The sequence below is a fragment of the Anarrhichthys ocellatus genome, unplaced genomic scaffold, assembly GCF_004355925.1.
Source record: "Anarrhichthys ocellatus isolate YVR2014 unplaced genomic scaffold, GSC_Weel_1.0 scaffold86, whole genome shotgun sequence".
Classification (NCBI taxonomy): Eukaryota; Metazoa; Chordata; class Actinopteri; order Perciformes; family Anarhichadidae; genus Anarrhichthys; species Anarrhichthys ocellatus.
The window spans coordinates 1,691,020-1,717,187 of NW_022280116.1; the positions used below are offsets into that span (position 1 = coordinate 1,691,020).

The 26,168-nt window shown below is 41.8% G+C and overlaps 2 protein-coding genes across 9 annotated transcripts in view; one reads left to right on the forward strand and one right to left on the reverse strand.

The window, feature by feature from the left end:
* gulp1a (GULP PTB domain containing engulfment adaptor 1a) overlaps window positions 1–18,033 on the forward strand; it is a 69,185-nt gene extending 51,152 nt beyond the window's left edge. For 3 of the 8 annotated variants that reach the window (XM_031875057.1, XM_031875058.1, XM_031875059.1), the window contains 10 exons: window positions 2,468–2,529; window positions 7,417–7,488; window positions 11,302–11,400; window positions 11,560–11,697; window positions 11,916–12,032; window positions 12,788–12,874; window positions 13,464–13,697; window positions 13,911–14,052; window positions 14,259–14,353; window positions 16,447–17,206. In XM_031875057.1, coding sequence (XP_031730917.1) covers window positions 2,468–2,529; window positions 7,417–7,488; window positions 11,302–11,400; window positions 11,560–11,697; window positions 11,916–12,032; window positions 12,788–12,874; window positions 13,464–13,697; window positions 13,911–14,052; window positions 14,259–14,353; window positions 16,447–16,590 — 1,190 coding nt within the window. In that variant the 3' untranslated portion in view covers window positions 16,591–17,206. The other 5 variants (XM_031875061.1, XM_031875060.1, XM_031875065.1 and 2 more) reach the window with 5 other exon arrangements.
* Window positions 18,034–19,039: 1,006 nt separating this feature from the next.
* LOC116398603 (collagen alpha-2(V) chain-like) overlaps window positions 19,040–26,168 on the reverse strand; it is a 41,065-nt gene continuing 33,936 nt past the window's right edge. Inside the window, exons 44-54 of the mRNA XM_031875056.1 lie at window positions 25,992–26,099; window positions 25,841–25,894; window positions 25,653–25,760; window positions 25,340–25,393; window positions 25,088–25,195; window positions 23,723–23,776; window positions 23,434–23,541; window positions 22,846–23,152; window positions 22,393–22,574; window positions 21,912–22,154; window positions 19,040–20,632 (exon numbers count right to left, since the gene is read on the reverse strand). Of these exons, the coding sequence (XP_031730916.1) occupies window positions 20,486–20,632; window positions 21,912–22,154; window positions 22,393–22,574; window positions 22,846–23,152; window positions 23,434–23,541; window positions 23,723–23,776; window positions 25,088–25,195; window positions 25,340–25,393; window positions 25,653–25,760; window positions 25,841–25,894; window positions 25,992–26,099 (1,473 nt within the window). The 3' untranslated portion in view covers window positions 19,040–20,485. The remainder of the gene's footprint in view (window positions 20,633–21,911; window positions 22,155–22,392; window positions 22,575–22,845; window positions 23,153–23,433; window positions 23,542–23,722; window positions 23,777–25,087; window positions 25,196–25,339; window positions 25,394–25,652; window positions 25,761–25,840; window positions 25,895–25,991; window positions 26,100–26,168) is intronic.

Genomic DNA, 26,168 nt, shown 5'->3' on the forward strand with positions numbered 1-26,168 from the left:
AGCGCGACAACAAAAAAAAAGGAGGAGAAAGGCTCCCAGCCCCCCCCCCCCCTTCCTTTTAATCAGAACAGTGTGTGCTGACGCCTTGAAAAAACATTGTCAGCCTACCTGCCATGCCGCTGTGTCAGCCCTCACCCCACCTTCCTCCTTTGTTCCTCTCTCTTGGAATTTACCGTTCATAAGCCTCCTGAAGCTGCACAAGAAAGGAGGAGATACATTATCCCTCTATCAACTTTCATTCAGGAGTCCCACCAGGGAATTGATTGCACTTTGGTGGAGAGCGTTGCGAGGTGCGAGCAGGGATAATCTCGTTCCACAGCTGTTAAGTAAACTTTAACGGATTACAATGGAAGTAGAGGAAAAGGCTCCCAGTGTGCCGTGCAGTGTCTGAAAAGTGAAACAAAGTTCCCGTCTTCTTGTGCTGTTCTGTCCGCCCCGTGTCCTTATTTTCCTGCTGTCAAACCGATTTCCGGAGGAGTTAGAGGACTTCCTTGGTTTCCTTGTGAATAATATGGGGGATTAGCAAACGTAAGCAATCACAATTAAGCAGATGCGGAGCTCCAAATTAACACTAATTACAATAGGCTTTGAATTCATCAAGCTACTTTAGCCAACGACGTCAATGCAAACAAAGTCATTAGCATTGCTCGTGCGGAGGAAGTCGACTCGCGGCGTTTGCACCTTTGCAAAGTCTTGATTAACGCAATCAACCCACAGGAGTTGAGAGCCCCCAAGGTCTCAGTCGTGCATCATTTGTCACAGGACTCATTAACGGGGCGATAAGCCCATCACCAAAAAGGAAGTTAATGCGTAAGAAATGCTGAAAACCATCCATGACCTCTGACCCACGGATCATTTACTGTTGGTGCGATCTTCAAAGACTGTCCTGCACCTGGCCTTGATACAGCACAACCACCTCTCTTGTATGTTTGTGTAACAGCTCCGACTCTCACTGATCACAAAACCTTCCAGCAATCCCAATCCATCTTTTTCATTTTGAGTACAAATCCTTCGCTTATCTTTACATTCAGTGTCTCTCACCATATTTCGTAAGCCGTTTTGATGTAGCGCATTAGAAAAGCTGTATGGAAACAACAAAATAAGATCAAATTTCCTCAATTGCAAAAAAAATAAATAAAAGTTATAAGCTCACCAAAGGTTGTTTTTGCCTTTTGGTGAACAGAAGTTGGTGTGCTTCAGGGATTATGGACAGAGCACACATTACACTCACCTGCCTGATCAGCTGTTTCCACCGTCTGCGTCTTTCCGGACATTCCCATAAATGTGCAAATGCTCGTCTTTGTCTCCGGACAGCATGAAGACGTCGCCAAATAATAGCTGTCATGAAAGAACACAAGACCTCTCTCCATTGTTCTATCGTAGGTCGTTAGATAGCCAAGCCAACTTGTTTTGTTTACGGTTCACAACCTCTTCTTCTTTTTCCCTGTTTACCGGCAGATCGCAGACACGCATAGCACCATACCGCCAACTTTCAACCAAATGACGCTTTAGCCAAGCTTATTGGCTCCAAACTAGTCTTTTTTTTTTGCGACATTTAATAAGTTTGCTTAAAATTAGCTTGACAGTCAAATGGAGACACTTGGCTGCTGACAAACATGTGGAACGTATTTCCTCCCCCGTGAAACACTTTTTCATATTAAAATGTTAAAATCACTGTTTATTAGCTGGCAGTCTTCTTTTTCTCTGCCTTCGTTGGGTCGTTATCGTTATTATTGTTGCCACCGACTGTCGATCGGTAGAATAGCGTGACGTCAGATGCAGGGATGCGTGTGGCTCGCGTGATTCCGCATGTGCACGATAGAAATCATTGCTCCACAGTGCGTAGAGTGGTCGGAAACTCCACAGGGTACCATTCAAATTGCACCGTGTGGAGCACAGAAGTGTACTGCGTTTACCACACCTGCTGGACAAATGAGGGTGGGAAAGTGAAAGCAGCATTCTCCTTTGCCTAATCACCACTCTAAATGTGCCCTTGAGTATGCCCCCCCCCCCCCCCCCCCGCCCCAACTGTGCAATACAGCTGCTCAGTCCCCAACAAATCAAATTGCACTGGACAACGTTCAAGTGTAAATGTGTGTGTCAGAGTGAAGCAGTCCCTGGAAAGAGAAAGCATTGCTCTTAGTGAAACTAATGTGGTTGATTAAAGACTGAAAGAGTAAAATACATATCAGTTAGGAATAGAAAATGCTTTGATCAGGCCTAGTTTTGATCTTTCTCTTTGCTTCTGGAAGCTCGCTACTTAATACATATTTAGTTCAGCTCTCCTTTCTCTGTGATGATAAAGTCGTGTGTGTGTGTGTGTGTGTGTGTGCTTTGTGCATGACCATCATTCCTCACAGCTCACACGTCTGCGCTGCGTGAAGTCTAACCACTTACTGTATGTCTCGTATCTTATTGGACGAGAGCGTCGATGCTTTATTAAAGTGAGCTGTTTGTGTCATTTCAGATAAATCATGGATGCACACCCCGGAAGCACTGGCCAAGCATTACATACCCTACAATGTCAAGGTACGTTTCAGCTATCAGACTGTTGCAGAGCTTTGTGACCGTTAAGTCACTCAAACGTCAAACAACCAAGTGGTGCTTTGCTGTAAAAACAGTGGTGAGAGGCTTATAAGGTCTCCATGAAACACAGAAACAAAACGGAACTCCTCCTTCTGTCGCTTCCTCTTTCATTTGCTCGCTCTCTGTCAGGCCTGTCGAACCCACGCCTCTCAGTCCAGGTATCCCATGGTGCATTTCTCCTGACACAACCAGGTCCGTCTTGCACCGAGGACAGCGGCTCGCAGTCTGTGTGACAGTCCAGAAAATTAGCATGGCACCTGATGGAGCCACCAGTGTTTGATTTCCAAGTTATCTCATTTAGGAATGAACTGATGGCAATGTGTTGTATATTTATTGGTGGATCATTTTATGTGGATGTCACCACACCAAAAGTGTGAACTCTTGTAATATGTATCTTCCCGAGCAGCTGCTTTCCCTCGGTGCTGTGATGGGAGGAGGTCGCACTTGTCAAACTGTAATTTTGAAAGTCTCTCTCTGTGTGCCGTCTTGATGAGTTTCATTTTTCAACGAGTGTGTGAGCGTTGGGTGTTTTATGTAAAGTGTCCGACGCTTCCGTCATTCCTGGTCCTGCACACGCGGAAGAACTTGAAAGGAAAAACTTGAAACCTTTTCTTTTTAAAGTATTTCTCAAGTAATCCAGCAAAATACATCTAACCTGGGGAGCTCTCTCCTGTCAGACGGGGTTTCCTGCTTCATTTTGACAAAAGAGTTACACTCCTCTGAGGCTGTGACTCTGTCAGCCTACATCCCCAGCTTCAGAAATGTTATGATGGATCTGAGGTGGAGCTCCAAAACCGCTGCATCCTCCAAGCTGCCGAAGCTCCCTTACTGTATGCGGCAAAGAGGCAGGCGGAAATGGCAGATGACACATCTCTAATGTCAAAGCGTGTTGTCGGTTCCCCACACTGTCTGCATATTGTCGGTCTCCGCTGATGAGTTGCCTCTCTGCCTAAATTTGCTGAGATCTGAGCACACTACTCATCGCTGAAGGAATGAGTCAGAGACTGTGCGTGGCCTAATCTCCCTGCCTTAAAGCATTCGGAATGGTTGAAAATGAGCTATTATTATCATTCAGCTAGTTATATCAGAGAAGGATACCTCAACAAAAGACATGTTTCTTTTAAGATTATTTGATCCATTGAGTCAACAAGGTCATACAAAACCGTCTGTGTATTGAACCATTGTGATGTGATGGCATTTCTAAAATATCTGCAATGTTTTCTCCTCCTAATGATGCTGAAGGTTTTCCTCCAGGCCTTCTGGAACGAAACCTGAGATGGAATGTGATTTGTGACATGAAACATAGTAGAAAGCAGGGCTGTAGCTACTAATGAGAACACTGAGGTCAGGTTCTCTCCAGCTTACAATCTGCAGAGAAACATATACAGTACATGGCGAGAAACCACAGTCTTAGTCGTATCAACAGCATTAAGACCCACATGTTAAGAAATAACAGTAATGCTTTTATTATTTTCAGTACGGATGAAGTTTCTCATTTATTCAATTTAACTGTTTACTCTAAAAAAAGAAGAAACCCTTTTTTATTGTCATATACACATACACGAAATTTGACTTCTGCATTTGACCCATCCCTGTATATAGGGAGCAGTGGGCTGCCAATGACAGGCGTCCGGGGAGCCGGGGGTTCAGTGTCTTGCTCAGGGACACTTCGACACATGACACGTCCCAGTCGAGGATTGAACCGTTGACCCTGCGGTTACCAGACAACCCTCTTAAGCCAGTGAGCCACGGTCACCCCAAATGTCGGACAATTGCAAAAAAACAGCCAAAAATGACAGACAAATATTATGTTTTGTCGACAAATATTATGTTTTGTCGACCAAAGATATTTCCTTTTCAAATTTTTTTCAAAAAACAGAGAAAAAGGAAGAACATCCTCACATTGGAGAAGTTGGCACCAAATTGGCATCTATACATAAAAAAATACTGAAACAGCCAATGGATTATCAAAATAGTTATATTTTAGGATGATTAATAAAATAATTGTTTCAGCAAAACAGTAAATGCCTCATTTTACAGGTTGGTAATTAAAAAAAACAAAACTAGGAGGTTAATATGAAGAATTATGTAATTATTTATGGAAATTAGAGTTCAATGGCAGTTATTGATTTCCAAATAAACCTGGAAAGAACTGCTCAATTTTAAATAAAACATGGTGAAAATGGAATTGAACAGCTAGCTGATGTCAGATATAGAAAAAAAATGAAAACACAACTTCAGCACTTTGTACTAGTGAGTATTTGCTACGGCCCTGCTTAAAAAGTATCTCTTTCATAGGGAATAGAAGGTGTGCTGCTGTGTTTCTGTGATGCTTTACATTGATGCTAGAGTTGCAGCGATCAGTCGATCGATTTGTCAATCAATGGACAGAAAATCAATCTGCAACTATTTTGAAAATGGACAAATCAGTTTTACTCAATCTTTCACGCAGAAGAAAAAAGCATTCTCGGGTGTCAGCTGCTCAAATGTGAAGGTTTGGACTGTTCGACTGTAAATAAAACAATCGTAAATGCACATGCTTTTATATAATCTAGTCTTCACACTACATGTCAACATTCATCACACACACACTCATCCACTGATGGCAGATGATGTAAAATAGGTAAGTAAGTAAAATGTATTTTTACAGACAACAAAATAAAACATTCAACACAAGGTGACCACACAAGGGCCACTCATTTAAGAGAGCGGTGTTTAAAACACACGGCTTCAATGACTTCCTGCTGACCTCTGTAATCAACAAGTGTTATTGACCTCACCACTGCAGGAGGAGAGGAAATGCTGAGTGGTTTCTAAGCCGGTGGGACGAGTGTGCGTCTGACATCGAACACGTCACATCCAGAGGTCGTTTAAATCGCACATGACACAGACCCTGGCCTTTTCTACAATTGTGTCAAAAGAATGATAAAACCCTTCAGTCAGGAGGAGTGAGCTGTGCATAGACTATGAGGTGGAACTCTCGAGGGCAGTTTCCACTACTCATGGTGTCATCTCAATTCGTTTTTCAGACCTGCCATGGAGAAGACATATTTGACTGTGCATATTTTAGTTAGTTGCTCAGTCCCCTTGAAGCTAACGCGTGGATGGTCACCGTGGGGAATGAGGGTCAGGGGGGTGGTTCGTCTTGCAGCTGAGATGCACCAGTTGATGGATGAGCCTCCGAGCTTGTGGTCTACCTTGTGAAACCTCCCCAGTCGCAAGCCCAGAATGCACTGGTCAGGAACAAGCACTTCTCCGTTCTATTTCGGGCATCTGTCAGTGGCGCTTTCAGACATGCCCTTATTAAACGTGTGGAGTACGTGCTGACACTTTCAAATACAGCCTCCATACCGATCTGTTTTCTTGCTATTTTGATAAATGCTCTTGTGGGTGTCTCTCGTGCCCCTTTGCATTCTGTTAATGCATTTCCTATTTCTCGCCTCAAATGTTTTCAGAAGCAGATTTTTGAGTGATGTTTGGACAAAAAATATTTGAAGGTTTGCTCGGCTTTGGCTCGACTCTTTTCAACATGGCGACCGGGTCACAAACAGCTAAATGTTGCACTAAGATATGCTTCTGAAGACATTTGGGATGCGCTGCCTTGTTTGGCAGTTTGATCGGAGTTCACAAGCTTCTGAAGCAGTGCTCGGCGGCTGCTTTAGAGACTACTCGGCTCTGATTGGTTGTTTTGGTGGAATCTTGCAGATGCCATTAGGAGCACCAAAAGGAGGCACAGGAACTCAGTGCCCAGTGTACTTCTGTCAGGATATTGTGACAATTATTTTGGAATTAAAGTTACCAACTGTAACTTGTTAAACCTGAATATATATACACATACTTTTTTTTTATATGAAAGTATTATTATTAGAAAAACATCTTTAATTCCTTATTTTTTCTTATGTTAGCATGAACACACTTGTCAGTACTGATGTCCAAGTTCATTAAACGCCCTAAACAGTTGCTTATAGAGTAGAGCATCGATTCATACACAAAAATCATGTGTCTTTGCCTGTCTGTCTATTGCCTGCATAATTGAAATGTACATTAGCAAAGCCAAAGTCATGGAAGGCTTCACACAGACTCTGCTGTGTCGGCGAGACAACCCATGTCTGTCTGAGCTGTTTGCCGAGTTCCTGAGGGAGACGTTGTTATTTTGTTTCTCCCGACCTTTAAGGGGCTGACACCAGTGTTTATGAAGTCTGATATTGGAACAGGCTACACACATTAGGCTCAGGAGGCACTGGAGCAGAGTGTGTGACGGGAACAATTACTGCTGCTGCTGCTGCTGCTGCTGTTAGATGGGAGACACGATGTTCAGGCTCAGAGGGGAATGGCTCCATCTGTTGGAGAATGGCCGAATCGTGTGTGTTTGTTTTGCATTTAGTGTACATGCATATTGGTACCTTAGCAAGTTATTGTGTGTAATGCGGTAAATGTATGTCTCTAAAGCATACAAGCACGGATGATTTGATAGAAAGGTTATCTAAACTTATTTTACTTTAGAAAAAGAAATGCCAGATGATATTCACACAAATGTCACCAGTGATTGGTATGCTAATATAGGGGAGTTTATTATTTACGCACATAGAAATCTACTAATCTGCAGTTTATGCACGAGGGACTGTTCCACCATTTACATCTACTGGCCTGATTTATGAAATAATTGTTCATCATGTCGAATAAAAGCATATAAATAACAGTCATTTCTGTTTTTTTCTTAGTTACCTTTATGTGTCGTTTAATGCACCATACTTCTCACACTGTGTGTCTTTGTTGTGTTGCTGTCGTATCACAGTGAGCCTTTTTTTTGTTTGTTTGTTCTCTTTCCAGTTCCTCGGAAACACAGAGGTTGAAGCCCCAAAAGGCACAGAAGTTGTGAAGGATGCAGTCAGAAAGCTAAAGGTAAAGCCAGTCCTCTTGAGTAAGCTGTAGCCCGAAGCGGAGAGGAGAGTTCTGGAGTGACCGGATTGGTCAGGAGACTAGGAGCAGAGGGGGGGGAGGGGTGGGAGTGAGTGAGTGACAACCTCTTCCCTCCCTCATCAGTCACCAGCCACCCATCAAGGTGCCCTTGTAGTTTTTCAGCTCCCGAGTGTGGGTGCCTATAACTGCTGGGACATGCACGGCAGTCTGCTCAGTCAACCTTCACCACCGGGCTGATGCAGAATTCAATAGAAGGGATATTTACCTGCCATGAAACCTGTTGTTCCTGAAACTTGAATCCTTCAACCCATGACATTTTCTCTCTATTGTGTTTTGACTAAATATGTCACTTTATGAACTTGCAGGTATTTTAATTAACTGCCACAGCCTATATTTTGCAGTGCTACAACCAATTTGCATAGTAATGAAGAAAAATTACTGTGTTCATATTTTGAATACCACTCATGTACACACAAGTTTGCGGTCCTATCATTTGCTGATTAATGCATTTGATTAAAGCTGCACAAATCATATATTAGCAACGGTTTTAATTACTGTATGTCAAGTGAAAGGTGTCACTAACCCACAGAGAATTGTCATGTAAACGGGCAACTATTTGCTGGAACGACTCAAGTGGCCATAAAATACGTTATTGCAGTTTGAACATTATCTCCAACCTGCATTCATTGATTCTTTTGGCTCATTCGGGAGCAGTGTAACAAGCTGTAATCGCACCCATCGACACATCACATCATTAAGTCGAACGGGCAAACTCTACTTTTTTGTTTGGTCTCCACCAACTCCTGAGAAAAGAAAAGGAAAAAAGTCTCTTTTGCCAAATGTTTGACAGCCTTAGCTGGCTGTCTGTCTGCCGTTTGGTGCTGGGCAGGTATAGGGTCCACTACTCATCAACAATAGCCTCAGGTACATCTTCATTTCCAGACCTGCTGGTCATCAAAGCCCTCCAATATCGGACTGACCGTCAAAGCAAGCTACATATTTTCATTACTTAAACATGAATTCATGGTATTACAGACTTTGCCTACATGTACACTGATATTCCACTATTATTCACGTAAACAGCATCCAATTAATGCCTTATTCCAAATGTAGCATTTATAGTGTAGGACATGTGGAATATGTCGATATTATTTGGGTTTTAAGAGCATCCTTTGGACATGCATACAGCACGTTCGGAATGAGTTCCCATTGCGACACACAGCCCATTGCCTGTTTACAGCCAGCTCTGGAGTTTGCCAACAGGGTCATGTCTAGTTAGTTGCCCAGGAGTACCAACACAAGAGCAAAGCAATGTACTGCTGTGGACGGGGGCAGCAGTATTTCACCCAAAAGAAAGGGTCGCCGAAAAAGTATTGAAACTTATCTATATCATTTTTGTCAAGTCTTTTGGCATAGGTACATTTCAGATTCAGTTCCCAGTCGTATGACGGCAAGATAAAACTGTGATAGGATTCTAAATACCGCAGACACTTTTCTTAGGTTGGGCCTTTCTTCTGTGTGGCTATAATACGTTTTGCCCCCCGTTCACAGCTGGTACTCCTGCCTGTTTCCCCAAACTACTGTAGGTAATACACTGACTATGGACCTCATACAACCCCACTTCAAAACACCCGAACTTTCCCTTTCACAGATAGAAGGTTACTACCATCTAGACACAACCAGCCAACAGTTAGCAATGCTGGGGAAGAGAAGAATGGTGCATGCCCACAATCCTATGTCATCAGGTCTATAGCAACCCTATCAACTTTAAAGAAAGATATATTACATGTTGTTGTTTATAAATGTATTATTTTTGACATTTAGACACCAGAACTTTGTTGAAAACAAAGGTTGAGGAATAATAGGTAATTAGGTGCTTAATTGAAAGTTAAGACATGTTAGACATGTCTAACATGTAGTTAGACATGTTGTGATGAAGTCTTGGTTCACTTTGGAGCTGAAGTTTGCATTTAAGAGTTATGGTTATAGTGCAGCAAAGACTGCTTTCCCACAGCCTCTGGGTAATGTAGCTGTGCTCGCTGCCTGCTGGCCTCTCCTCTGTCTTCCCCTGCCAAGAGTTGAATCTGTGAGGCCACTTGTAGGGGAGGACTGCTTTCCCAAACCCCTACCTCTATTGTTAAATTACATTTGATCTTGAAAGCCTGTTTGGAGACCAAGGCTCCATGGTTACTCCCCCAGATACACTGGCAATTAGGACTGTTTTTAAAGATCATGTGAGGAGAACTGAGAGACAGCTCCAGGAAGGCATGTGTCCAAGGTTTAGGTCACATATACTGTAGTCTCATCATCAGCTAAGATAAGTTCATGTGTGTTTCTACTCAAGCAAGATGAATCTCCTTGAAACACACTGACTGTTCTTTTGCCCAGTCTGTTCATATTTGTAGGCCCTGAAAAATGATAGAAGTCTAACTCAAGGCCTCACAAGGGCTTGATTACAGCTGTGAGCCTTAAAGTGCCATGGTGTTAGGAGATGCTAGCACTTGTGCCTCACAAGGGACATTTTTGGCTTTACATTGTTTTATTATTTTGGCTGTATTAATGCATACGGCATAATTTTTGACATGGTAGTGAGGTTTTTTCATTTTAGTTTTATTTTGAAAATCAACTTCAGCTCCGATAATGAGTCTATAATAAACTCTGTAGCCAAAATACAGACACTCAGATTTGTATGAGTGAATTGTTAAACATTAAAAAGTACTCTTGATCCCATGACCATTACAGCATAAAATCATGCATTCTATTATATCAGGCTTTCGATCTGGAGCCCTGGCTTCAAATTGATAGTTTTTTACTATTATATATTATATAACAGATTGAGACGTTTACTCATGTTTGCCCTATGGGGCAAATACATACTAGTGTCATGGTTTCCTGCACAAACCTTTTTGAAATGCATCAAAAGTATTGTTGTTGCTTATCAAGCTGTGTTAAGCAAGTTAATCAGGAAGTACAGTAAGTTATTTATATTACTCCTTTAACAACTAATACTGTTACTTTACTTATTACTTATCAAAAATAATCTATCAAATAACTTGCTATTGCTATACTTTACTTGCTCAACACTGATAGTGGATATTTGTATATATAAAACATTTTTTTTAATGTAGTGGTTTATTATTAGCTTCCCGCAAGTTTCCTCATGTGTGATGATACAGTGTCTCCTTAACTTGACAGTGTTCATGTCCCTTTTAACATGTTTATTGGTAATTCACCTAAACTGCCAAGTCCTGTTGGTATTTATGTCAGTTGGCAACATGACCATGACAGACTTCTTGTTTTTGGCAGTGCTTAAAAGAGTTACCCATTGAATGAATCACAGATATATTTAATTGTAGTCTTCCCTGAAGCTCTTCTTACGTCTTAATTATAATATTTTCTTTAACAAATCATCATCGCCCTTAAAAGATAACATGCTGCCGTTTTATTCCCAAGCAAGTCAGCAGTTTGCCATGAAACAAGCCTTGATAAACCCGCTGTACACGAGCTGCTCAGCACCCGATGAATGCCAATGTCGCTCTGTGTCTGCCGAACGTGTACGTAGGCTATTGATTGGCAGGACGTTCGTCATAACTTTTTTGATGTGAGAATGTTGTGTTTTCAGCTTGTTCTGCTTCCCCGTATTGTCCAAAGAACACACTTGAAAGGATGTGTACATTACAAGGCCCCTATAGTTGTGGTGTTGTACATCATTTGCAGCGTTTTATTTGTTCCTTTATAGATATCAATGCATTAATAAGGTGGACTAAACCCAATCTTTCTGCTTGTCATTTGAAGTTTCAGAGACATATCAAGAAGTCAGAGGGACAGAAGACCCCTAAAGTGGAATTACAGATCTCCATTTATGGCGTGAAGATACTAGATACCAAGACTAAAGTGAGTCCAAACATTAGACTGCTTTTTTGTTGCATCCTTTGGACCATACTGCACATGACACCTGGAGTTCTACTGGCAACAACCACCATGTAGAGAAAGAAGAGATCCGCATACAACGCGGCGTGTATAAATGATGACTGCACTGTGTTTGTTTTGCAGGACGTGCAGCATAACTGTCAGTTGCACCGGATATCCTTCTGTGCGGATGACAAAACTGATAAAAGGATATTTACTTTCATCTGCAAAGACTCAGAATCCAACAAGCACCTCTGCTTTGTGTTTGACAGTGAAAAGTGTGTAAGTGCCTTTAGCTTCCTGGTGTTTACACTGAAATAAATGTACATTTGACAGAATCATTGAAAATGTTATATATTTGAATACCGCGCCCTCGTTTCTTTGGTGTTTTGACATCTTGTGGTTAACCATCAATGATCAATTCAACTGTAAATAAGCTGCAGAGACTTTTAGCTGTGTATATATCGTGAGCAAGTCCTTGTCGCTCCCCCTGCTTGCAGGCAGAAGAGATAACTCTGACAATCGGCCAGGCGTTCGACTTGGCCTACAAGAAGTTCCTGGAGTCTGGAGGCAAAGACGTGGAAACCAGGAAACAGATTGGGACCCTGCAGAAACGAGTACGTCTCACGTCCAGCTGATTCAGCTTGTTTGCTCCCACATGGACTTTAATGCACTTCAAACCTGTAGCACCATGCTGACACGTTGATATTGGTATTAATTAATGCATGGCTTGTCTCTATCGATTGCTTCCAATCATGCAGTGTGGACAATTAGGCTGCGTCGTTGACAAAGGATGGCAGTAATGAATGTTAATGAGCTCTGTTGTAACAAACCCAAACTGTAACTGGATTATTGCTCACCCTGCTGAAACTGTGGAGCTTGCCCAGTGGTTTTGTTTAAATGGCCACTTAGTCAACAGGAGGCGGGAGCTAAACACCGGTGTGAAATGTATTTTAAGGTTAATTTACTGTCATTTCTGAAACGGTTGTTAAAAAGACTTCCATTTGGTGTAAAAAAGCTTTAAAAAACATATTTTGAGGGTAAAAACTATCGAAAATATGGCAGGTAAACAAAATTCATTGTTGACCTTGGAAATAGTACTTTGTAAAATAACTCAAGGTTCACTTACTTGCATTTGAGGCTTTCAACTATATCACACAGTCTTCATCAGTGGTTATATACTGTTCAACACGGACAAGAAGTCCTAACAAATATGATGAAAACTATTTTATAGGACGGAGAGCCCGTTAAAAGAGAGAAGTGAACTAGTAGTAGACTAGGGAAACTGTCATAGTTGATCAGACACCATGCTGCAGTTCCTTTAACGTACTGTGGCTTCTAGAATGACTCGACTGCTCTGGTTTTCATGCAGATTCAAGAGCTGGAATCAGAAAACTCTGAGCTAAAGCAACAGCTTCAAGACCTTGAAGAGCAGCTGATGATAGCTCATGTGCCACCAGTAAGGACAAACACACGCGCACACACACTCACACACACACACACACACACCTCTTCAGTTTAGAGATTGAACCAAACTAACAGACCAAGTGAGGCTGTAGCAGCAAAACCTTTCAAGTGCTCTGAATTGAACACAGGTGTGTTTTTTTATTGCTTGTGAATATAACTTTTTTTTTAAACTTAATTGAACTATTCTTAAGACTAAGATTAGGTTAATTCCTATTTCAAAAGTCACATAGTTTTGCTTCACGACCATCTTTTAATTATGAAAGTTTATCAAATTTAAGCTTGCAAGAATCTAAGAGCAGCTGCGTCTGCAGATATATTGCTTGTGTGATTAAAGAAAACCCCCTCCAACTCGACCTATCTGGAGGGAGTCTGTGGGGGTCTAAGCTGCGTCTGAAGCAAAGCAATTACAAACCTGATTGGTCTGATGAGGAATGTGATACATTCTGCATGTAATTGGGCCAAATGCCAGTACTTGTGACAGCCCCCTGCGAAATGCAATTACCCACACCTCTCCCACTCTTAAATGACTGAATGATATTGTTCCTCTCTGGTCATTTCCTGTCTGCGATTCCTCTTTTCAGCCGCTGCACATAAACGCAGAGAACGAAGCGTACATGCTGCAGAGGCCCTCCTCTCTCTTCTGGTGCCACAGCATCAAGTCCTTCTCCTGTCTGGAGATCTCCTCTCTCACGCTCACTCCCATGAGCTCGCCGGAGTCCAACATGTCCAGCGGGCTACTAACTCCTCCTCCGCCTGCCAAACCTGCTCTGCTTCCTCCTAAGCCTACCGAGGGGTGCAGCATCCCGCGACCTCGCGTACGCTCCTTCCTTCCTTCCTTCTTTCTCTGTGCTTTGTCGCTGTCCCCGGGGTCTCACTGTCTCCTGCTTTCGCCTGTCTTTTTGTTATTTATTCTTTTGTTTTTCCTGCTTCTTCTCTTGCTTTTCTTTGAAAAAAAAAAAGTGTTTGTCTTGGTGCGAGCGTACACAAGTGTGACCTCAGCTTAACCATCTCCTTGTCTTTACATACAGGGAGGGAGCATCTCCATGAAACCACAGAAACCGACAGACGTTTTCGACATGGTCCCCTTCTCCCATGTGACACCGCTGGCTCCCACAATGCTCAGTAACGGCTGCCCACCACCGCCACCGACCACTTTACCACCAGACATAAGTGAGTAGTAACTTCGATTTAGTAATAACAATAACATATTTGAGTATGTTTCTTTATTTGTTTTCCCTGATGGTCTGAATAAGTCGCCATTGCCACTTTAAATATCTGTCGCATGATACGAAGAAGACATGAATTCACTCTCTGCTGAAGCTCCTTTTCTTTTTCAGTCAGTGCGATGTTGATCTGCTGTCTGTGTTTGTCGGCAGGGAAAGACCTGTTCGGTGCGGAGCCGTTTGATCCGTTCACCTGCGGGTCAGCTGACTTCCCTCCAGATATTCAGTCGAAGCTGGACGAGATGCAGGTGAGTGAAAACTGTTTTCTAGGAACTGCAGGGAGTCACAGGCTAAACAGCGGGGTCCTGTCCGCCTTTGTTATCTGTATCGGCACTTTGAAGGTTCAAATTTTCTCTGGTTAATGTGAACAAAGGCTTTGTGCATCGTAGGCGATGCCTCAGCGGTGGATACCAATGCTGAATCCTTTCATTGGGACAGTTTGGTCCTAATTGGCCTGTTGCGGGCTGTAAGCGAGCTCCAGCGCATTGTTTATTAAGAAGAATAATGTTGGAATAGATGAAGTTTGACATACTGTTGTGTACAGTGGGGGAAAAAAGCGCATGTGAGGGTTTATGTCCTATTTGTTACTGAAAAAGCTGAGCACGATAAGATTTCTTATCAAATCCTCGGCTGGACTCGGTGTTTAATACGACTAACTTCTCTATTTAGAATAATCTGGGACGGTTACACGTTCATTTAGAAATGCATTATTAAAAAAGAATATTGTGTATCACTGAGTTCTGTTTCCATGTTCCTTTATGCGTTTCAAAGGAGTGAAGAAATTAAAAAGTTCTGAGTGTTCAGTGAAAATGTTTTCATATTACAGTTCATTATTTTTATGTAAGTATTTCTGGTCTGGTGGAGCAATAAATGTAAAACCGAGCTTAGTGTTGTATTCGCAATTGAAACATAATTAGCCCCCCCCGCCGCTGTCTGGAAGTATGAATAGAAACTCACTCGCCAGCATCTCACCAGGGGCTAGACCATATTCTTTTGCCGTATTTATAATCATTCGATATGTTCCTGACTCTGTGGCTCAGTGGTTCTCAAACTGTGGGACGTGTATCGCTCTCTCTCTCGGGGACAAAGAGCCGTTGCAAGGGGGCTAGAACAAATAGCAAAAGAAACTTCGATTGGATATCTATTTCATGCGGTCGGAACATACAAAACAAACTGTTCACTAGCAACAAGATTTATGTTATCATGATTCATTTGGACACGTCGGATAAAGTTGGAGTCAAGAAAGAATGAAGAATTTGACCATCTTGCTCTCAGGTTCTCTAATGACGCATTTCCACTGCACGGTACAGCACCGCTCTACTCAACTTGACTCCCTCTTTTTTTTGTTTTACATGAGCAACAGTTTTTTTCCAAAAGAGCTTAGTCGATACTAAAAGGCAGAGTTGAAACACTGCAGACCACTGGTTGACGCCACGAGCACGACACTGGACATTCTGCACAAACCTGTCGTTTTAAAATTTGCCAAACTACCATCAATTGTTTTTATTCAATCAACCAATATTTTTAAAAATGGCGTCCGTTTAAACTACGGCGTCGTATGATTGAAGTGCAGACGTTCCTCTGTTGACGATGAAAGGATCCAGCGAGTGTCACGTTGAAAATGATGTCGCCGCAATTTCTCACGTAGTCTGCTGCCTTTAAAAATTGAACTGACTGGTACCAACAGTGAGTGGAGTTGAGCCCAACCGTGCAGTGATAATGAGGCATTACTGTGTCAGCTTTCTGTCTTTCGGCCGCTTAGGTTTCATTTTCTCAATAGAGACTCATGGTAGACTCAATGGAATTAGGCAGTTCATGTTCTTGGTAGTGTTATTTTCAAACTTAATTCAAGTGTTAAAGTAAAATAAGTTTCATTGATAAAAGATTTATGTTGTTGTACCGCTCTCCCAATATTGTTAACGGTTGAGAGAAAACTCATTTGTTTACAGTGGTATTAGTGAGTATGGCATTGTTTTCTCCTTCCAAATGGTGAATGAGAACAAGTTTGAGATCCACTGCTGTAGCTTGAGTTGGCACGCAATCAGTCTGTCAAATACAAAAACATCACAAATACAGTTCAGGCTGTATCCGCAGCAATCAGCCATTCTTTGTGGGTCTGTGTGAAGGTTTTGAATCACAGTATGATTAGAAAATAATGACTTCTTGAAGTGAAAACCAGCTGCAACTTCTGTGATTGTGTTTGGAAATGATCTGCTGAGTTATTGCCAGTAGGAGGCGACGTTGCATTGGCGCGCCCGTTTTGTGAGTTCGCTTAACATTTCCTTCAAAGTCTTCCTCTTCTTCACTATTAACACGTGAATGCATCTCTTGTCACTTGTAGCGTCAGAGATGGTTCGTACTCTTTGCTCTGCTTCTATATCTGTGCTGTGCCCGTGGTTGTGTCTTTGTCTCGCATGCCTGTGGAGGACGTCGAATGCTCCCACACACACTGCGTGATGTGATTCACCTCTTCCATCATCTCTAAAATGTTCCCCTTTGACGTAGTAGATATTTAGTACATTGTGCCCGAGCCTCATTGTCTTTAATTAGCAGTTTGTCTTCCCAGCTCCCTTGCTCTGTGGTTAATGAGCTGCTTGTGCCAGACAGAGGCTTATTAATTAATGTGATCAAACAACCTTTCTATATTATGATAGATGTTGATTTTCAGCCAATAATCGCTTTATTTAGTATGCTAAAGCTTTTGGAATAGATGTCACATTTAATAAAAACATGTCTATATCAAAGAGCACATTAAAACAATTACAAGCACATTTTTATTAAGAGATACAAATAAAATAGCTTCTGACTTTTCCATCTGATATAAATGAGTTCCACCGCTGCTTCTCTCACTTAGCTGCATGCTTTATTGTTTCTGCTGACTCCGCACGTATCGCACGTCTAAAGGCATGGCGCAACAACAGTCGTGTAATCTCCGTTTTGTGCAGCATTTCATTCCCTTTTACCCTCAGCGGTTTAGAGATATCCCATCGCCTCTGATCCAACCACGACTCCGACTTCCTGTTTTGGGACATGTGACCTCACAGAGACCAGTGTCGGTGTGCGTGGTCACCGGGGCGTCACAGCTGTTCTCTGGCTTGTCTTTCCAGGAGGGGTTCAAAATGGGACTAACCTTAGAGGGCACCGTCTTCGCTCTGGACCCGCTAGACAGCCGCTGCTGATGCCATGAAGATGCTCTTTGTCACGTACTTTTAACTCGTTTGTATGAAGAAGTGCCAAAATCCACTCCACGGTCGAGTCGAGATGTCACGGTTTTCATCTTGAGGTTTATATGCATTTGCATTTAGATTGTTGTTGTTTTTTGGAATATTTCAAGGTAGACTCAGATCCATTATAGAAAAGAACTATTTTTGTAAAACAAAAAGAAGAGAGAGAAGTACTTTTGCTTGCACAGGCAATGAGAGATGTAAATAGTCAAATATGTCCAATGGTACACTCTGTGGCAGAATTTTCATATGAGACAATTTGTGTGTAAGCACCATTTGAACTATATTGTTGTATTGTTGACACATTCCTGTTTGTATGCCGAACACAAGCTGGCAAAGAAAATAAATGGAATCTGTATCATTAACACAAGCATCAGCTTGCACATAACAACACATTATTATGTTATGTTACTCAACATTATGAAGTTAATTAATCCAGTCTGATATATTTTTTTGGCTTACCAATCTTTCAACCTGTTGTTTTTGACGTTGTTTTTTTTTTTTTGTATTTTGCAGGTTTGAGTTGCCATTTCAGTATTTACTTGTCATATTTTTTAATAATCATCATTTTAGTCTCCTCTTTTCTTGCACCAGAAGGCACCTTTTTGGACAGCCTCTGTCCGTATACAGTACTTTTCCATTATTTTTACTTTTGGTTGCATTGACTTTGCTGTTACAGATATTAAAGAAAATCTGCGAAAAAAGGCTTCTCATTGAATCTATCATTTTATAATATTCGTGTCACTTTTAGCTGTTTAGTATTTTTGTGTTTTAGATGTTTTCTCTTCATTCAAGGATTTCATTATTAGCTATGCTCCCAGCATGGTTCTATGGATGGCATTGTTGATCCATTGGTCCACCACTTTGGTACAGATTGAGATATCTCAATGGCCATAAATACCTTCTACAGCCATTCATGGTTCCCAGAGGATGAACTCTCTTAATGTAAGTGACCCCATGACTTTTCTCCGGGGCCACCAGCAGGTCAAATATTTCCCATATTCAGTGAAATAGCTATATTTGCTGGATGGATTGGCACAACATTTTGTTCACACATTCTTGGTTTCCAGATGATGAATCCTACTGACTTTTTCTCCAGCACCTCTTTGAGGATGCTGGATTCATGCTCTCATTACCTGCAGCTCTATTTTGTGTTCAGGGCCAATTATGTATGTAAACAAACATTTCCATCAGCCTCAGCTCCACTTTGTGTGCATTGCTAATTAGCAAGTGTTAGCAAGTGTTAGCATGTTAGCATAATGATTTTCCCATATTCCTATTCCTTTGTGATTAGTGCTCTTTAGCTAATATTAGCATGCTAACACTAAGATCAAATCAGAGAATAAGATAGCAGAACGGGCAAATATTACCTGCCATATATCAACATGTTGGCATTATCATTGTGAGCATGTTACCATGCTGGTATTAGCATTATAGTAGCCTACTACTATGGCTCATAGTCTTGTTGTAGCTACTTGTGTGATTTGTAATGTTGAGTATGTCTCAGTAGCAGTTAACTCTGCAGTTGTCCTACTTCTTCAGTTACATCTTTGTTCATTTTGTGGTCCGACATTCCATTTTTTCTTACCTTCATCTCTTTTTCTCTGTGTTTTTCGCCTCAGGATTTTACACGCTCTTGAGGCTGATATGATTCTATTATGGTACAAAGGACCAAATTTATTCTTCTCAAACAAGAACAGGCAGAGAGAAGTATTTTCAATATTTATTTTCAAGGACGAAACGCATCTGTTAGCAGTGTGGAGAGCCTCATCCTCCTCCTCTCTGCCTCTGGGCTGTTATCAGGCAGTCAAGCCTCGCAAAGGTTACAAATCTATAATAAATATACTCAAATATGAACCAAATGGTCACAATAGATTAACTTGAAGGAACATTCATGAAATTTTAAAACAGACATGCGTACATTATAAACAACTGTGGACATTACGTTAAATACATAAATGCTTTTTTAAAAACTACAAAATATGTCTACAAAAAATGAGTTTGTGTGCAAAATGACAAGCATGAAGGACCTACCTATACCTAAATCAATATGACAAGAGCTTGGGGGGGGATTAACAAGCAGTTTGTTTAATTTGTTGCATAGCAGGAAATACAAAGCAAACAGGCACTCACAGCCACCTTATCCTATAAAACTGATTATAAAAAGGATTTCAAGAGCGTACAAGTCCAGGATACTGAAAAATGAGGGAACTGGCATGCATAAAAATAGAATACTCTCTGCTACTTTTTACTGTACGATATTGAAATCAAAGGGGGAAAAACATTTTTTTACAAATCACCACACACCACTCACGCGACACCTCATTCGCCTCTCCATCTTTGAAGGAAAGATCTTTATTGGTATCCCCACACCCTGCCCTGTACCGTGCAGCCGGGAGAAGTGCACAAGGATCACACTATACTTACAAAACAGCACCTGTGAAAGCAGATTTACATGTGGTGTCATCGTTTCTCAGTTTCGGTGACGAGGTAGCTAACACTGAGGAATCGACAGTCTTAATGTGTCTTTAATGTTCTACGTGCTCTACGGTACAGAGTTTGGAAGAACTGGATACAGACATTGGTTCATCAAAACTGTCTTGAGAAAATTCCTGCGCTGAGTGAATGCAGCGTCGGCTGTATTCATTTCCTCAATAGCACCGCAATGTTGTTGTATATGCAACACATTTCAAACAAAAAAATGAGTAGACAAATCTGGAAAACATACTAGTGGAGGGACATTTGACGAAGCTTCAGTGGGATTTCTCTGGGCCTTTAGACAGCAGTTATAATTACAATTTTAGAGCTTTCATGTTCATAAATCTTTGGCAATAATGTTTGTGAAATAGAATTAAAGGGTAATATCTTTGGACCAAACTAAACCATAGTGAGCCTCGAAATGCATCACGCTTGGAGTCAAACATACACAAGAAGACAGAGGAATGATTCAGATTTTTACCAATTTTTTAAGTAAATTCCAAACATTCATTCTAACTTACAAATCTTTGATCTCTTGAACTGGGTTGAAAGGCACAATAAATATCTTGCCACAGGGCCAGAATAGTCCTCAGTACTCGTATGTACAACGTGGCTGATCGTGTCAGCTGTCAGTTCAATAGTCTCAGGATTCTCCTCGACGCATCCATGCTGACGATTTTACAAGAAGCACACGGGCCCGATATCGATGCCGAACTCTTGATCCGGGCCGCCAATGTCCACAGGGGCCATATCCACAATTGGAAGTCTTGCAGTTTTCTGTGTCCTGTACTCAAACACTGTCTTGCCCCAGTTGCCATTTGCTTGCTGTAAAAGATTGACAGAGGTTCAGTGACTACTGAAACATAATTGTTCTCTACAATGATAAGCAATACATCTCGATGAAATTGTAAACAGTATCTTAATGACTTGTTCTGGGTGTTGCCTTGCTTTAGATACTCAGCATGTTTTGTTTTTCCAACAAACTTCATAAAAAGACCAAAGAATAGCAATGAATTAATTGTATCCAAAGCCTGATATACCTTACACGGACCTGCTGCCACAACAGCTCACGGCACCAAATGTGCTTTATTCTATGGCTGAAAATAGTCCCTAACACTGCATTGTTTAATCCTGCTTGAAGCAGCTTTACTTGATTTTTCAGCCACTAGGGGGCAGCAAAACAAGCTGACAACACATTGACAAAGTGTCACCTTTTTAAGTTGTTATGGCAAAGTTGTTAATAAACAGTTACCTATTTAAACATTCAGCAGACTAATTGAAAGACTCATTAGCCCTGTTTCTATTCACATATTTTTTACACGCATTTTGAAGTGCTGCAAAATTCGATACAACTGCGCCAAAGTTTTTACGCTTCGTTTTTCAAAAAATAGTTGATGCCTTAAATAGATTCTCGGCAAAGTATTAATGCAATAAGTTATGACATAGTGAACATTTAACTCAAACGACTGATCAGCTGTTTCCACTCCTTGCTTGTGCTTCAGAATCTTTGCATACTTTTTTTCTTTGTCTAAAACAATTATAACTTGCCTAATTGAAACAGATTCCTGAAGACCTCTAACCATTTTTCTTTTGTAGATGGGGGTCATGCCTTTGCCATAGTAAGAAAAAAGTTCTGAAGATGTCATTCTGCATAATAATTAGCCATGTGCTTCTGTTTGTTGCAAGGAGATTGTGTATTTTTGTAGAAATGGGCGTTTGTTTTCGGGACAACGTGCTGTCGAACACATGGGCTTTCGGTTCTGTGAGACGTTTTTCAGACTAATGGGGTTTTGGAATAATGGGGTGACTGAACAATGGGTAGTACCTGCTCAAAACATAGCCTATACACCTTCTTCTAATTAAACTAGCTTTGCGTAGCCAAGTTTATTCGCTCCAAACCAGCTGTTGAAAATGTGCCTAAATTTCAAAAGTTTGCTTCAAAATTCACTTGACAATCAATGGAACCATTAATATTATTGGTATTGGTCATTTCAAAGGATTTGTTAAGAACAAGAAAAATATGGAATTGTGTCCTTTGATACGGGTAACAATGAATGAATATGTAAAAAAAGAGCAAAGCCACTGTTGAACTGTGAGAACTTACTGCGCAGGTGTCCTCCACCACTGTGTATCTGAAGCGGTTGTTTCCCTCTGCTTTGAGCTCCAGGTCGTTGGAGCCCTTGAGGATTACAGCTTTCTTATAGTTGCCCATCTTCCCGTCCTTATAGCCCACAGAGTTCTTGCAGTTGTAGGTGATGGTCTGAGATGCCTCTTTGGAGAGGAGGCGGATGAAAGTCATCTGAACTGTGACAGAGTTTGCCGGCTGCTCTTTGTTGCCATAAGTGAACTAGAGAAACAAATGGAGCAGTCAATGTAGATCCTCACAAAAATCCATCAATAAGCCAAGACACACTGCTAAGAAAACAACATAAGTTTCACTCTAAAATCTGGTAGTTCTGCATCCTTTTCAGCATCTTTCTGTAAATCTTAAAGTTTCAATTACTATAACATTTTATTTGCATGTGTGAATCAACTTCACTGTGCTGCCCCTCTCTCTCTTCCATCTTCAAAATATAAGCGCTCACATGTGTTCCATGGTTGATGTCGGCTCCGAACCACACAGGTTTGTTCCTGGAAGAGCTCCACCATACTTTGCGAGGTATGCTGGAAGGGTTGGCAGAGATGCAGGTCTCCCCGGTGTCCATGTTGCAGTGCACTTTAATGGCGTCCTCCACACTGCCTTGGTTTGGATCCACCCAGTACTCCCCTACACAACACAGTGATGAGGAATTCTGGACATGTAGCTTTTGACCACACAGTTGATTTATTATACAGCTGCAATGACTGCAAAGGTACAATAAATCCGTGTTATTGGCTACAAGCTAATTTAGTTTGCAGTTCAGAGGCATCATGCCTCGACGGTATTTCTAGGTTTATAATGTTGAAGAAACGCACTGATGAACAGGATAAATATCAGCTAAGATAATAAGAGCGTGGTAAACTAGAAGACAAAGGACTGCATTGCCCCTGTCACTCACCACTCTTCTTCATGGGGTAGCATCTCTTCAGGTCATCACAGGTCCTGGCAGGGTGTTTCTTGCTGCCGTCAGGGCTCTTCATGCTGTTGATCTGGCTGCTGAGGGCCTTCAGGGTGGCCTGAACGCCGGGGTCCACGGGCACTATGGTGGAGGAGTTGCTGTTGGGCATGGCCTCGTCCTCGCTGAACTCAGGAGGAGGAGGGGGGCCGATGTCGTAATCGTGAGAGCCAAAGAGGTCATCCATAGCAGCTATGGGTGGTCCTGGGGGACCAGGTGGGCCTGCGGGTCCACTCTCTCCTGGAGGACCCTGCAGATTTAGGAGTATTATGGTATTTTACTTGAAGTTTTTTACGTTTTTATTTTCTGGTCAGAACTCTATTCAGACAAAAATATGCTGTAATAAACTCATAGCAGCCCCTTGTTCCTGCCTCACAGAACATCTGTTGCAAAGATGTTCAACAATTTAAAGTCAGACTAATCTTCCCTAACAGCTTGCTGTATGTCTGGCTGTTTTTAACTACATTTGCTGCAATGTTTTTTACTAGTTCCAGCTTGCATGCAGTTCAACTCTGTACAGTAAGTAAATACCTCTGGTCCAATTTCTCCACTGATTCCACGGGTTCCAGGAGGTCCCATCGGTCCTGGATGTCCGATGTATCCTTCCTTTCCAGGAGGCCCAATAGGTCCAGGAGGCCCCTGAATCATATTCATATCAAAGACAGTTAGTCTTTGCTTTAAAATCAGGGGTTGGATTCCAAAATGATAAACTAAAGTATATGTTGGATTTTCTCCATGTAAAACTCTTTATTCTATTACAAAAGATGAAATTCAGGAAGGCATGTTTTCCTCTTGAAACAAATTGAACTGTGGCATTTACCCTCGGTCCGCTTGGTCCAACGATTCCTGGAGCTCCCTGCTCACCTGTTGTACCCTAAAAAACCAGAGGTGAATATGCATTAGTCTCTTTGTACATCTCATTTACACATTCGACTTCAAAGTTTTCCCAGAATGCACACAGTACACAGGTTCACCGGTGCTTGATGGCTATTACCCATTGGATGACAGGCAAGCAGGGGACCTTACATGTCGGTAACAGTACCATGCAGTCGGAAACTATTCCTGACTACAGCATAATCTGATTTCTGATATTGTTTCTGATCTATATTAAACATCAGGATTTAGCAACACCTACATTATAATGTGTTTGCTGATGTCGCCGGCACTGTCAATCACAATTGATCAAATCACACCAGCATAATCCCGATGAAGTAGACCAGCAGTCTTTGGGTGTTAAATATCCAGTATGTAGGATCTAGTGGACCAACTAAACACCCCTCCACTCACCCCTCCCTTTCCAAGCATGTTGCAGAACTACCGTGGCCTTCAAGTACAAAACAAAACAAAACCAGGAAGGCCTTCTCTAGATTTAGTGTTTGGTGTGTACATTCTGAGCTACTATAGAAACATGGCAGTGCAACATGTCAGACTTCGTGGGAGAGAACCAACTCCATATGTAGATGTAAACGGCTCATTCTAAGGTAACAAAATCACAATGATTCTTAGTTTCAGGTGATTATACAATAATGAAAAAATGGCTATGAATATTATTAGGGCAACAACAAATATAGTGGATGGGATTTCTTTACTCAAGGACAGCCCTAAATATCATGTTCCATTTCTGCTTTTAAGTCTCCCGAACTTTAGTTTAAGTTTGTTGAAATATAATGAAATAGACAAAATGAAAGGGACAATCCTTTTACTGCTTCTCCATTCGTCTGTCATTTGAATTAGGCCTTAGACTTTCATCCAAATCACACCTGTTGTAATATTCTGAGACGTTTTGGATCAGTTTGATAAATCCAACCGTGGCGGCGTGACTGCAGTCCTCATTCAGAAAAACCTGGACATGAAATTGACTTTCTAAACTTTTGCGTTGGAGCCTCTCCTGAACCGCTTCACGACAGTACAATCTGATGTGGATTGAGAACAGTGGTATTGTAAGACTTGCTGACTGCATTTGTGTTGGTTGCTCTGCACTACAGTTGTGTGAATAAGTAGTTTAACGATGTTAAAGGAACCAGAAGCTGTGTCAACCACATTTGCATTTGATGCACAGTTGGCAAAAGTGACTTTGAACAACAGAGGAAAAAAATGTATACAAAGGGTGGATGAGGCCTCCTGAAGGGAATGCACAGCGAGTTGAGCCAGCATAATAGGATTACTGAACACCACTGTAACTTACTGGAGGTCCTGGAAGACCCTGCAGACCAGTGAAGCCTCGATGTCCCTTCTGCCCTCTCTCTCCGTGATCTCCCAGGTCACCATTATCCCCTCTTGGTCCTTGGGGTCCCTGAATTAGAGAGATTTTAACACATTTCATGATTATTGTTAGAAATGGGTACGTTTTTCATTGTGGTTCTTGGCTTGTTTCAGCAGTAATGTTCATAGCAAAGTGTATGTTAGTGTACTGTATAACTACAAGTTGGACACTCACCACTAATCCTCTCTTTCCAGCCGAGCCAGGTGGACCAACAGGTCCTCTTGAGCCCTGCAAATGAGTCAGATCATTAGAAGGCCCTAAGGGAAGAAAGATCTCTCTGCCAGCACTGGAAACTCTCCAACTCCTTGTTATACCCCAACACATCATTCCTATCACTTCGTATTAAGCTCATACACGTTCCAACACGTCCCCCCCCGGGCTTAAATCAGATCTACCCCCAGAATGTAATCACGCATGAATCTGTTATTACAGTCTTGTTCCCTGATGGACTAACACACTGAACATAAACTTCTAGGAGTCCACTTACAGCATCTCCTCTCCTTCCAGCATCACCCGTTGCACCGACAGGACCTGGAGTGCCAGGAAGTCCCTGGGGACCAGTCAAACCTTCTGGACCAGAATCTCCTCGGTCTCCCTGGAAAAGTACCAGCCGTCAGCCACTTGCGATGTGTAAAACAACAAACAAGTGCCATTTCCATTCTATCTGTCTCTTACTCTTTGTCCTAGACCACCATCTTTGCCTGGCGGGCCATCAGATCCTGCAGGGCCCTAAAGGACCAGACAGGAAACATTAGGACAGCTGTACAAAATGACAGTCACACTGATATCATTTGAGAGCCATAACCAATTGGGAAGTTGAACTCACATCAGGACCAGGATCACCACGAGGTCCGTTCGCACCAGGAACACCAACTGGGCCTGAGGGGCCTTTATCTCCGGATGTTCCTGTGGATCCCTGTTTTCCTGGGGGACCCTAAAAAAAAGAATCAGGCAACTCACAATGCTGCACTAAAAGGACGATGCATAATACACACTAATCAAA